The sequence below is a fragment of the Pithys albifrons genome, chromosome 24 (assembly GCF_047495875.1).
Source record: "Pithys albifrons albifrons isolate INPA30051 chromosome 24, PitAlb_v1, whole genome shotgun sequence".
Taxonomy (NCBI): Eukaryota; Metazoa; Chordata; class Aves; order Passeriformes; family Thamnophilidae; genus Pithys; species Pithys albifrons.
In genome coordinates this window covers 7145988-7158590 of record NC_092481.1, presented here as the reverse complement: position 1 = coordinate 7158590, position 12603 = coordinate 7145988, and the positions used below count along the sequence as shown (strand labels likewise).

The 12603-nt window shown below is 61.4% G+C and overlaps 1 protein-coding gene across 5 annotated transcripts; it reads right to left on the bottom strand.

The window, feature by feature from the left end:
* Positions 1-3912: 3912 nt before the first annotated feature.
* On the bottom strand, positions 3913-11054 carry LOC139682378 (CYFIP-related Rac1 interactor A-like). 5 transcript variants are annotated; one of them, XM_071576685.1, is made up of 12 exons: positions 10879-11054; positions 8594-8678; positions 8032-8112; positions 6188-6309; positions 6000-6105; positions 5773-5909; positions 5589-5666; positions 5353-5469; positions 5164-5243; positions 4947-5073; positions 4654-4724; positions 3913-4567 (listed from the first exon to the last, which is right to left on the bottom strand). In XM_071576685.1, exons 3-12 carry the CDS (start codon positions 8099-8101, stop codon positions 4504-4506), a joined length of 972 nt encoding a protein of 323 aa, XP_071432786.1. In that variant the 5' UTR covers positions 8102-8112; positions 8594-8678; positions 10879-11054; the 3' UTR covers positions 3913-4503. The 5 variants fall into 5 exon arrangements, with proteins under 5 accessions (XP_071432786.1, XP_071432787.1, XP_071432785.1 ...); XM_071576686.1 differs by lacking the exon at positions 10879-11054 and adding an exon at positions 8809-8898; XM_071576684.1 differs by lacking the exons at positions 8594-8678; positions 10879-11054 and adding an exon at positions 6774-6853 and having other exon boundaries at positions 8032-8117.
* Positions 11055-12603: the final 1549 nt, after the last annotated feature.

The following is a 12603-nucleotide window of genomic DNA, read 5'->3' as shown; positions in this document are numbered from 1 at the left end:
GCTGATCCCTGAGCACACAGCAGGTGCAGAAGGAGCTGGCACCTGTTAAGCAGGAACTTGGAAATGATCTCATCGAGTTTGCAACAGATGAGTCTGTCCTAGTTAAGGCTGAATTCCCGGGGATTTACACTGTGGTTTGGCAGTGGGAACCAGTCCTGCATTTGAATCCGAGCTGCTGAGCAGCAAATTCCTGGTGTTCCAGGCAGTTGGTGTCCCAGAGTTGTTCCTGGAGGATGCGGCTGCACTTCCCGGCGTGCTGCCCTGGGGAAACCAGGCCAGCCTTCTCCAGGGCCTTTGGGATTCTCCTGGCAAATGCAATCAGGACAGCACCTACTGGGAGGGTTTTGGGTTGGTAGAGCACAAGTTTTTCCCTCAGCTGCTTGTGCCATGTGGCAGGAGTCACCTCCCAGGGCTCCTCCTGTGAGGGGAATGGCTGTGTGGGTGGATCTGCCAGCGCAGGCTCTGGAGATTCCTGCTTTGGTGGGGATTAGACTAAACCTCCGTTTTGTGTTCCTCAGCACAGAGTTATTTCTGCAATGGTTGGGGGGTGGCTGCCTTGGGTGGTATTATGGGCTGTGGGATGGCTTGGGAGCTTGGACTGAAGGGAATATGTGGGGAAGATGGGAATTTGGCATTGGGCAGAGCTGGGCATCAGCTTTGGAATGCTGGGTCTGTGCAGCGCCAGCTGAGCCTCTTCTCCAGCCCAGACTTGTTTGCCCTCCATGCTGACTCAGCCCATGGCTGTGGGCTCAGCCCAGTGCTGGAGCACATGGCCATGAGCCCGTGGTGTGGAATTGAGTTCTCCCAGCCTGGATGGACAAGATGTGAGTCCCATCCACACTGGTGTGCTGAGCGTGGTTTCTGACAGACGGCACAGAGATGTTGAGTCATCTCCCCAGGCCAGGCCAGGATCGGGGCAGAGCTGGGAATGAGGGGTGGGATTATCTACTCCAGCTCCTGAGTGCAGTCAGATGTCCATACTGTTAGAAATGGATTAAATATCCTTAATCGGTTTAATATGAACTTTGTTATCCTCACAGATACATGTTATTCCTCTTCCACAATAGCTGTGGGCTGCCTGTTCTCTTCAGGAGCCTGCTCAGGATGGGCTGTGCTGAACCATGGCCGGGCAGTGGCTCCCAGGCCTTCCCAGGAGAGCAGGGTCTTGTCTGTGGTGTGACTGGAGCAGGGAGTGGAAGGAGGAAGCATGCCCTGATCCTGCCAGCACTGAGGAGCAGGTAAATTTGCTTCTTTGAGAGGTGGGGGCTGTCACTGGGGACACGGTTTATCCAGGCATAGCCAGGGCCAGCATCCTTGCCATGGTTTTCTCTCCAAGGAGAGAACTGCTGTCTGTTGTTCCTCTGCTGTTTGAAGGTCTCCAGACAGGGTCACACCAGTTCTGGCACCAGCACCATCTCCTGCTTCTCCTGCTCTGGGCCCTGCAGAAGGGATGAACATGGTGGAATCTCTTTCCAGTCCTAGCCAGGACTCGCTGAGAAAGTTGTTGTGGTCTCAGGTTCCAGGCTGCTGTCAGTGCTGGGAGGTGTGGGATGGGAATGGCACTTCACTCCATCTGCCCTCCGCTAATCCCCAGACAAACGCGGCTCTTCCATCTGTGCAGCCGGAGCTGCCGAGCCCATCACACCAGCCACTTAATCTAAATGGCTTTGGCCAAAGATAAGGTCATTAATTACACTGGGATTAGAAAACAGTCCAGGCCCAGCGTGGCTTGGCTCGCCATCAATTAAAGTCCTCGGCGCCCTGGCCTGGCGGAGCATCGAGCTGAGTGCTGGAGCTGGAGGAGCTCCGTGTCCTTGCTGACAGGGCACTGTGGCACTGCCTGTCCTTGGAGAAGTCCACTCACCTGGGCACTGGCATTTGGTCCCCAAAATCTGTCTGTGATGGTCAAGGACTTGAGCTTCCTTCTGCTCCTCCACCTTTTGGTTCTCTTTTCTTACCATATTTTGACTATAAAATGCTCCAGTCTGCTCATCCCACAGGAAATGGCTCATCCATGCAGTGCTGCCCTTTGCTGGGGCGGGATGTGCCACTTGCTCTGCCCTGCAAGATGCCACATTGGGGGCAGTCAGGGCTGGGATATGGCACAAGTTCGGCCTCATCCCTCCCATTGCAAGGAAGAGACACTGTGAGGGAGGCAGGGGGCATTTCGGGCTCTGTGCCAGGAGCCGACCGGCACTGGGGCACCGGGGCACAGCTGCCATCTCGCCCGGCACCGGTGACCAGCTGGTGTCTGTGCCCGTGTTCACTGGTGGGTTTAAAGCATCTGGCTGCCCCTTAACTCCCCTTGGAGGTCCTGGGTGGTGACGCTGTCCTGGCTCTTCCCACCCCAGTTCCCACACTGCAGGGACGATCCTGTGCGGTGCCTGGGACGGGCTGGGGACCATCTGGGGGACGGTGTCACCTGGGGCCATCAGCTCCTGCAGACACGCGGCAGCTGCTGCCACCAACCTGAGCCGTGTCCTGGGCTCATCCCAGGTGGGATCGCTGTGCCGGGTGAGATTTAACGGAGCCCTGAGTGGTGGGTGCAGTGGGAGGGAGCCCTCGGGGTCCCTTTGGGCTCAGCAGTGCCGGGTGGCACCGCTGGCATCACTGCCATTGTGGGGCCGGTGGGTGAAGGGAACGAATGGGGAAACTGAGGCACGGCTGGGGCACGGCGCTGCTCGGAGGGCTGTGAGAGGGCAGGGCTGGGGATGCTGTGCCCATCCGGTGCCATGTTGCAAGAGCCTAAAAATAAAAGGAGCTGTTGGCAGAGGTTGTGCAACAGCGCGTGCCCCATCCCACAGCGCGGCACTCCGGTGGGTTTGGCGGCAAAGGCCGGGAGTGCGCGGCTGGATCCTGGCATTGGGCCCAGGAAATGCTGCAGGGCTGGGACTCTCTTTGTCCCATTTTTGTGCTACCCTGTGCCCAGGGGTTTGGGGATGTGGGGGCTGAGCTGGGCTGTGGGGAGGTGGGTGGGATTAGTGTCCCATTGTGGCACCCTGAGGAATTCCATGAAAGTTTGGAGCTTGGGGGGCTGTGGGGACTGTCCATGGGCCCTCCAGCACACACTGGAGGCAGTGGTTTCACCCATTGCCCAGGTGGGGAAACTGAGGCACGGGAGTACTGCCAGAGGGTCGCCTTGCAGGAGGCTCTGGGGTCCTGCAGGGTGCCCGTTGTCCCCTGTCAGTGGGTGGTCAGCAGTGCCAGCAGCTGCCCGTGTGCCAGGCGGGAAAGGAGGCGGGAAGGAGAGGGCTGGCAGGACACCAAATCCCAGGGGAGTTGGCCTTGTGCCCCAGGAGTGTGGCTGTGCTGAGGTGAGATCTGGGGTGTCCCCATGGGGGGTGTGCCAGCCCCCGACAAGGGCTCACCCGGGGTCCTGCACCGCAGGGAGCCTGTCGGGGTCTCCCCCATCTCGGGGGGCTGCGGGTGGGAGTGTGGGGCCGGTGGGTCCCCCCATGGTGTAGCTGGCATGAGTGGGGCCAGCGTGGCTGGGTTGTCACGGTGTCACAGGGCCATCTGCTGGCAAAGGCACCGGCCCCATGGCAGACAGCCATCGCCTCCAGTAGCATTCCAGTCCTCTCAGTCTGCTGGGCCACTGGGGAAGGAGAGTGCCCTGGAAGGGCTGGCTTGGGGGCAGCAGCAGGGGCAGCCCCACCATGTGGGACACACTGGGGGCCACCCTGGGCTGTTGTCCCTCCAGGAGCTCCTGGTGTCAGGCATCGTCACAACAGGGTTCAGACTTGGGAGGTGGGATTTGTCCCACAGGGATGAGTTCCCACAGACTCATGGGGGGGGACACGCTCCCTGGGGAGAGTTCAGTCAAGGGGTCTCATGGATGGGACTCACATGGGCTGGACAGTGGGTGCCTCAGCTGGTGCAGCACAGGATGGGACACAGCAGAGGCAGCCCTGCTCCGGCCTCAGACAGATTAAATGTCATTTTATTTCACACCCAAAAAAAATAATGTAGAAAAGAAGAGGTGAGTGTGGATTTAATTGCTCATATTAAAAATCTACCAAGTGAGACTGAGCCGTTTCCTCCAAAGTCAGTGCAGATCCACAAGGATGCTTATTCCTCCTCCTCCTCATCTTCTTCCTCCTTCTCTGTCTCCTCTTCCTCCTCCTCCTTCTCCACTAAATGCTCAGGGACCAGGATGGGGACAGGGGCGACACCTGCCCCCTCCCCATGGTGTCCCCATGCCTTGGGCACTCACTGCCACCGGCCCCAGTGGCCCATCCCTGCCTGGGTCCATCCTGCCTGGCCCCGACATGCCCAGCGTAGTGTCCCCACGGTGCCACCCACACCACGTGTCCAGGAGCAGGTGCTACTCTGGGGGGTGGGAAGGGGGGCAGGAGTGCTTGGGGTGGTGGCCTCAGGCCGTTTGGATTTTCTGTCGGTATTTCTGTGCATTCCTTATTGTCCCTTTTCCCTCTGTACAAAATGAGCAGTATGGTCATGGGCGTCGGTGACACGTGACGTGTGGCCGCGGTGGCCGCCCCGCGCTCACTGCAGCAGGGCCCGGATCTGTTTGGACGTGGTGTCATCGTTGAGGTGCCGAGTGGTGTACCTGCATGGAAGGGGGACCGTCACCCTGTGGCCTCCCTGACCTGTTCTGCTGTCACCCCACAGCCCCTTCCATGGCCCCCCGCTCACCTCAGAGCATTCAGGAGCCCCTCAGTGCTTGTTGAGGGTTGGTCTTTCAGGACTTTGATGCAGCCTTTCATCTGGTGAGGGGAGAGAGAAGGGCTGTGAGATCCCAGATGTGCCATAGGGCCCTGTCCCACTTCCTCCTCCATCCTCATCCTCAGGAGGATGAGTTCCCCTCTGGACCAGCTCAGTGACACCCCCATAGGAGTCATCCAGGGAGAGGGACCCCTGAGCATCACAGCTACATTGGCATGAGCAGGGTGGGTGTGACCTCCCCAGCACAACCCATGGCCACTCACATCAATCTTGGAGGTCTTGGCAAAGGCCCCCACGGGGTGGACGTGGTCATAGAGGATGATGACACCGACCATCACCCTCATGCAGAAGAGGAGGGTTTCAGTGTTGGTGAAGCGGCTCCGGTACTCCCTGTGCCAGGAGAGGGGCCAGCTGAGCCTGGGGAGGTGGCAGAGGGATCCCAGCACCGAGATGTCCCCCCAGCCCGTATGGGATACTCACGGGGTCTCCAGCATCACCCTGCAGACACAGGCCATGGTGCTCAGACAGTCGGTTGTGTCTTCGATTGGGAGGGTCTTGTTCTGAAACCAAACACATCCCAACTGCCATTTCCACCTCCAGCCCTCCATGTAGTGCTGGGGCTGTGGGGGGCCTTTCCCCAACCCTGAGGGTCCCCTCAGCCCCCCTCACCTCTGAAACAAACTTGGTGGTGGCATTGCTGAGTGTTTTGAGCATGGGGGTGGCCTCGGCGTAGAAGAGCGACATCCTGTTGGCCATCTCATTGTTCACCTCGCTCTCTGCGTCCAGCTGGGGAGGGGGGGTGGGATGCCATTAGGCTGGTTAATCACCCCTGAGTCACCCTCATTCCTGTGAATCCCTGGGGGAGCCCATCCCTGGTTGGGGAGGGGACAGCACTGTCCTTTCACCTGCAGGTTGTTGATGCGATTCCGACTGATGGTCCGTCTGTAGTAGCTGAAGTCGTTCTGGATGGCAGGGTTGGTCATCTGGGGGGGAAACCTGGGTTGGGGCTACAGCAAAACTTGGGGGTTCCAAAGGGGCTCTTCTGGCTCACAACTTCTGCCTGGTCCCAATGTGAGGACAGGGAGGTACCTTGAGCTCATCGAAGCTGAGGGTGAAGTGGAGGATCTCGGCAAACTGCTTGGCCAGGGCTTGCTCCCGCTCGAGGTGCTGGGTCGGGGCGTACGGGGGGCTGGTGAGGGCCTCCAGCAGGCTCCGCAGGGCGTTCTCTGGGGACGAAGCACCGCTGGTCCCCTCCTGCCCCTGCAGCGGGGAGGGATGCAGGATGCAAGGGGGGCGAGCAGGGGAGGGGCACTCACCCAGCCGCAGGGAGAACTCATAGAAGCGTTTCAGCTTAGCAACGAGGGGGCAGACGGCGCTCCAGGCGCGCTCCTGCAGCCGCAGGTCCCCGGGGTTTTGGATGGCCTGGGGAGGGGAGAGCGCCAGCGCTTGCCCCAAGCCCAGGTGGGTGGGGTGGGTGGGCAGCGGGTGCTGGGGCTGCACCCACCTCTCGGATCTCCTGCCCGGCGCCCGTGTACGACTGCAGCTCGGCCAGGATGGTCTGTGCCTCCTCCAGCACCGCGTTCACCTGGTTCCACACCGCCGTCTCAGCCTCCGTCGGCTGCGCATCTGCAGGGCAGCGCCCCGGGGAGAAAAACCCGGAGGGCTCTGAGCGGGGCCCGGGGCGGCGAGAGCCACAGTGGGGTGCCAGCACCCCGGCCACGGCTCTCCCGCCAGTCCACAGCCCTTCCTGGCGGGATGTTCCCCCTGATCCATCTCCTTGCCCGAGCTCGAGTCAAGCCGTGGGGTGGGGGGCAGGTGGGCATGGGTCCTGGCTGCCCTGTGCCCACGGTCCTGCTCACGGGGCGGGACTGGCCTCAACAGGCTGCAGAGTGCCCCGGGGAGAAGTGTGGAGTGACAGCCCTGGCCGTGGGTCTGCCCCCTCCCCGGGAGACCCCCGGCCGGCAAAGGGGGGGAGGACGTCTGGGATGGGCGCAATGCGATGGGCGACGGGTACGAGAACTCAAAATGGTGTGGATGTGGAACTCAGGATAAGTACGAAACAAAAAAGGAAAATAAAAATCCCATCTCACTTTCAAAGTCAAGGAAAAAATTAGGGCCTTGGTCAAGTTCGTTATAAGTCAACACTTTTAGAAGGTTCCCCATGTGAAACCTGCAAGAGAAGAAACAAGAGGAAAAAAGCATGATGGTGAGGTGGAGCTCGGGGAAGAGGCGCTGGGTGTGGGCAGAGAGGTGGCCGGAGCCCCGTCCTGCCCTGCCACTCCCGGGGGCTTGGGGGGCTCCCGGCCAGCCTGGGGGTGCCCCACAGCTGCTCCTGCCCCAGTGCAGCCTCTTCCCACCCCGATGGTGATGAGCGCGGGCAGATGTGGTGATGGAGAGGAAGGAGCGGAGGGAGGGGGAGCCGCCGGGCAGTGGGGAGTGAGTTCCCCAAGTCTTGGCTACAGGTGTCCCCTTCTCTGGCAGCAGGGCCAGCCCCAGAATGGGGGTCCCTGGGAGTCCCCAGAGCCCCATGTCCGTGGGCTGTGGAGAGGGCTGGTGGCAACTGGAGGTTGTGCTGCCTCAAAGGAACCTGGAAAAGCCAGGAAGGTCTCCTGCTCTGGGAGTTGGGTGGCTGTGAGACCCCAGCCCTGGGTGGGATGAGGTGGTTGAGCACAGCCTTTCCCTTGCTGGGGATGGAATTGTGGCCAGGGCTGGGGTGAGTTGTTGCACTATTTTTACCCTCCTTACTCTTGGTCTCAGTGGTGCCATGGGAGGAATCGTGGGAGAGGGAACCAGGGCAGCGAGAGATGCCCGGTCTGGCATCCTGCCACAGTGTCCACTATCTCCTGTACACCCCTATGCCCAGCCTGGGAGGTCTGAGAGCTGTGCTCTCCTGTCCCAGGGCAGTGGAAAGCAGGAGCAGGTCCCTGATCCCCATCACTTGGTGCAGGCTGCAACCACCGCACTGACCTTTCCAGCAGTGCAGGTGCATCTTTCCCTCCTCCTTCCCCAACCTCCAGGCTCTCCCTGCTGTGAAGGTGGCAGTGGACATGCCACATGGCCACCAGTGCCATCAATTACAGCAGCAGGCAGGTGCCTGGAGTCATCCTGGTCCAGGTCCTGCTGCTGAGATGTGTCCTGCATCCCACCACTCAGCCAAAACCTCTCCCCACACTTGGAGGGATGGGGCATTGTTTGGGTTCCTGCTCCCCTGCCCCACTCAATCCTTTGCAGGGTGAGTTGGGGACATGGGGCTGCTTGGGGACACAGTGCCTGTCCCCATCTTCCAGGGAGCAGCCACAGCAGTGGCCCCGGCCCCCTCCCCACGCCCGCCCTGCTCGTGGGACTTACTTTCAAAATCCAGGAAAAAATGAGGACAGTTTTCTAAATCTTTGCCCAATACCTTTATCAGGTTGCCCATGGCCAGCAGACCTGAGCGAGAGAAACAGAACAGAGTGGAACAGCACTGGCACCCTTGAGCCCCCACCATGCCCCTTCCACAGCCCCTGCCTGTGCCCACCCTGCCAGGATCCACACCCTGTGGCCTCCAGCTCTCTCCCTCCCAGCTGGGCAGACGGGTGTGAGCATCCACTGGAATGTGGTGGCTCAGCTCTCCTGGCACTTCAGCCAATTCCCAAGGGTGGTGGGATGTGGGTCTGGGAGTGCTGTGCTCCCTGGGGCACCCCTGGCCACGCAGCCACCACTGAGGGCCCCGAGTTCCCCCACCCTGGCACCCTGTGCTTGCCTGAGGACTGGGGGGCTGCCTCAGGTGGACCCCATGGGGTCATGCCATTGCTGGTGAGGCTGGACATCCCTCATGGACAGGGGAAGATCCCACTTGAGAATTGTGCCCCATAGACTTGGTGTGGGGTTACATCCCACCCGCCCCACAGCCGTGATCTTGAGTCTTTACCTCAGTGCCTGGTGTGGCAGTGGTGGCTACGGCAGGAGCAGGGGCTGTGCCACCCGCCTGAGTCACTTCATGGGCTGGTGGGGACCTGCAGGCAGGATGGGGACAGGGTCAGGGCACCCCACTGCCCTGGGGACCCACCAGTGGGTGACCAGGGAGGGAAGCACAGGGACACTGGATCCCATCACCCATCTTATGCTGCCACCAGCCTTATTTACCTCAGTTATTTTTTTATTGCCACTGGCAGCTCACCAGGCGCCGAGCTGAGTATCCCTGTCCCTCTTCATCCTTTGGGGGATCTGCCAGCAGCTCGGGAACAACCCCAGGGCTGAGCCATCTGTCCCCATCTCTCCTTGGAGAGGCCAAGATCCCCAGGAATGACTTTCCCAGCTCCACTGGTTGGGTTTGCTCTTTTCTGTGTGTTGCATGAAAATCCCTTTATGCTGCTGATGAGCCACAACCCAAATCCTGCAGGCACCAGGATGCTCCCCCATTTTCCTGTCTCCCACTGTTCCTACAGGGATGTGGGGGAGCTGGGATTGGTCCTGTGTGTTAGCAGGCTCCAGGAAGCAGCCATGGCTTCAGCAGATTGTAATTAAGCATTTAGATTCAATTAATGAAGCAGGAGAGGGGGAGAGGGAGAGCTGGAGCAGCAGTGGAGAGGGATGGGGTGGCCTCGGGCCTGGCATGGGGCTGCTGCCCCTCAGTCCATGCTCCCTGCTCCCCCCCAGGGCAGCCCTGCAGCATCCACAGTGATGGCTCTGCCTTCCTGCTCCTCCCAGACCCAGTAAGTGGTGGCTTTACATGGGAGCTGCCCCAGACTGACGCTAAAATTCAGCTGATTTTGGGGAGTCAGACCCCCACTGCACCCCCTGCCTCAGCTTCCCCACATGTGGTGGGTGCTCGTACCCCATGGGGTGTCATAAAGGCACCCAGAGCTGCCCTGGCACAGTGATGCTGAGGTTTGTCCTGCTGGATGCTGGGGCGATTTGGAGGAGTGCTGAGGGGGTCCCCGGGGTACTGAGGGGGTCCCTGGGGTGCTGAGGAGGTCCCCGGGGTGCTGAGGGGGTCCCCGGGGTACTGAGGGGGTCCCTGGGGTGCTGAGGAGGTCCCCGGGGTGCTGAGGGGGTCCCCGGGGTACTGAGGGGGTCCCTGGGGTGCTGAGGAGGTCCCTGGGGTGCTGAGGGGGTCCCTGGGGTGCTAAGGAGGTCCCCGGGGTGCTGGGGCTGCCAGCAGAGTGGGAGATTGGCACCTGCTCTGCTCTGGCATTCGCACACATGCTGTGATCAGCATCTCGTGCCCATGCCACTGTTGTCCTTGACAGGCAACTTGGGGCTGGGATTTGTCACTGCTGAACTCTGCCTGTGCCCAGGGAGGGGCACGGACAGGTCTCTGTGTTCCCAGGCGTGAGGACACCCTGGTGAGACCAGAGCCGGGCACAGAGGTTCAGTGCTGGGGGAGAGCTTGCCAACGCTGCCCCGCCGGAGGAGCAGCGATGCCCACGGTTCAGGTCCCCCCGTGTCTCCGGGGGCCGTTTTTGGGCTGTGCCTCTTTGCCGCCGGCGCAGCATCGCTGTGGGCACTGCAGGCTGGTGCAGCGCCGCAGCCCCGGCCGGGGGCTGGGTGCCCTTTCCCCTTGGGCTCGTCCCGCAGCCCCCTGCCCGCCGGGTGCCCGCCGGGAGCCCCCCGGCTGCTGCCCCCGCCGCCCAGCCCCTCCTGCCGCTGCCCCCCGCCCATGGCCATGGCATCGCCGCAGCCGCCGCAGGGTCGGGCGCGCGGTGCCCAAGGATTTTCCATGGGGGGACACCTTATCCCGGGAATCAGGGTGCTGATCCTGAATCCTACCCCAGAATCAACCACGGCACCCCCAGCCCTGCCCAGGGTGGAGCTGGCGCTTCTCAGCGCCGTGACCCCCTCGGTTTGGGGACCTCCCTGGGCGGAGGGTGGTGTGAGCCCCCCGAGTGGGGCCGGAGGGTCGGGGAGGTCCCCCCTGCCCGGCTGCGGCTGCGGCTGAGCGGCAGATTTACCGCAGGGCTGCCCCGAGCCGATCCGCAGCACCCACCCGAGCACCCGCACCCAGCCGGGGGCACCGCGGGGCTGCAGCATCCCGGGGTGGGGGGCACCCACCCCATCTCCCTCCACCCCATCACCCCCAGCCCTGGGTGCAAAGGGACGGAGGGGTCCCCGCGAGGGGCTGTTCGGGTCCCCGGGGGGGACAGCCAGCCCCTCGCCCCGCTCGCAGGCCTGGTGGCAGCCCCGTGCCCGCCCCCGTGCCCGTCCCATGCTCACCGTGGCGATGGGAGCCCGAGGCGCGGGCGGGCGCTGGCGGTGCCCGGGGGTCTGCGGTGCCGCCGGATCGCGGGGTGCCAGGGACGAGCCGCCCGCCGAGTGCGTGAGCCGCCCTGCGCCAGCTGCCGAATGCACCACAAAGACCACCATAGCCCCCCGGCCCCCCCTCCACGCCACTGGTGACGGTGACGTCTCAAGTGTGAGCGAGACGGGGATGTTTAACCCTTGGTGTGCCACCGGCAAAGCTCTGAGGCCTGTCTGGGGGAGGGACCCGGCTCCTGCTGGGGGGCTTGGGGGACACGGTGACATCGAGCAGATGCCGGTGTGTCCCTTGCCACCAGAGCCGGTCTGGCACAGCCCCAGCACCCGCAGCCTGCTCCGAGGAGGGCAAGGGAAGTCTCAGATGTTCCTCTGCTCCTGACCCAGCCCATGGGTGGCATGGCCTCAGTCCCATCCTGGTGCCCCCCACCTGGTGCCACTACCACGGGGACAAACCAAACCCTGTTTTTGCCAGGCAGCACCCTCTGTCTCCCCTGGTCTTCCCCTGAACTGGGGCCAGGATTGGTTTGGATGGCATGAACTGGCACAGAGCTTTCTCACAGAGGTGATCTGGGAGGTAGGAAGGAAGCGGGTTGTGGGTTAGTGGGTGTGGATGTGCTGCCTGTGGTGCTGCTATGCCACGGGAGAAGCCACCCAGAGCCCATCCTGATGTCCCAGAGTGCCCATGGCCCACCAGCCCTGTGCCCAGGCTGTGTGGCTGCTGCCCAGGATGTCACTGGAACACACGGGGTTTTGTGGGGTTGCACCGGCTGTGAACATCATGCACTGGCCCCGAGGGACGGTGTCCATCTGTGGGGTGAGAGCCCTGATAAGCTCTTGATGAGTTAAGAGTAACACCCCAGCCCTGGAGGAGCCCCCAGAAACCATTGGCAGAGGACAAAGAAACCCCAAAGGCTTTCCAGCCTGACTGATAAGATTAACAAAGGAGTGTTATGGAGATAACATGGCCTTTGCCACACCTTCTGGAAACACAGGGAGTCAGTCCTCAGGCCTTTGTCATCTGTCCATCACCCCAAAGCAAATTATTGACTATAGTCACTCAACCTACCTAAGAAAAAGAAAAGGTATAAAAAGAGAATGGACATGAGTGAAAACTGGGGAGAAAAGTCCATCATCGTTATGGGAGTAGCTCGCAAGCTGCCCTGTCTCCTCTCACCTCTTTGGACTAAACAGGGGTGAGAAAATCATGTCCTTTATAGACCTTACTCAATACAGTCCTGCAGCTAAACATCACCACTGGCAACGCGAAACCCGCAATAACTGTCACATTCTTGTATTAGTAAAAGTTATTTGGGGAACTGCTGCAGAGAAAGTTCTTTATTGCTCTTAAGTGAGGTCTCAGAGTGCCACCTCCCCTTGCAGGCAGCTCTGCCCAGCGCTGTGGGCACCATCGGGCACAGCCCCCGGCCGTGCTGCTGCAGTTTGTAGCCGCTGGGGGAAGCTGCAGCCCTTTGCATTCCACAGAGTCGCTGCATGAGGTGGTTTTTACGAACCAGCAGGGCCCTGGCAGCTCTGCCCCCCCCCTCCCGGCCCTGGCAGCTCTGCCCGCGGGCACCTCGGCACTGGGAGCGGAGAGAGAAGGGCTGTCATGGAGCCAGAGCTGCTGCAGAGCCGGTGTGCCCCCTGAACAGCCTGATGCCCACTCTGCAGTCCCAGGGCCGACAT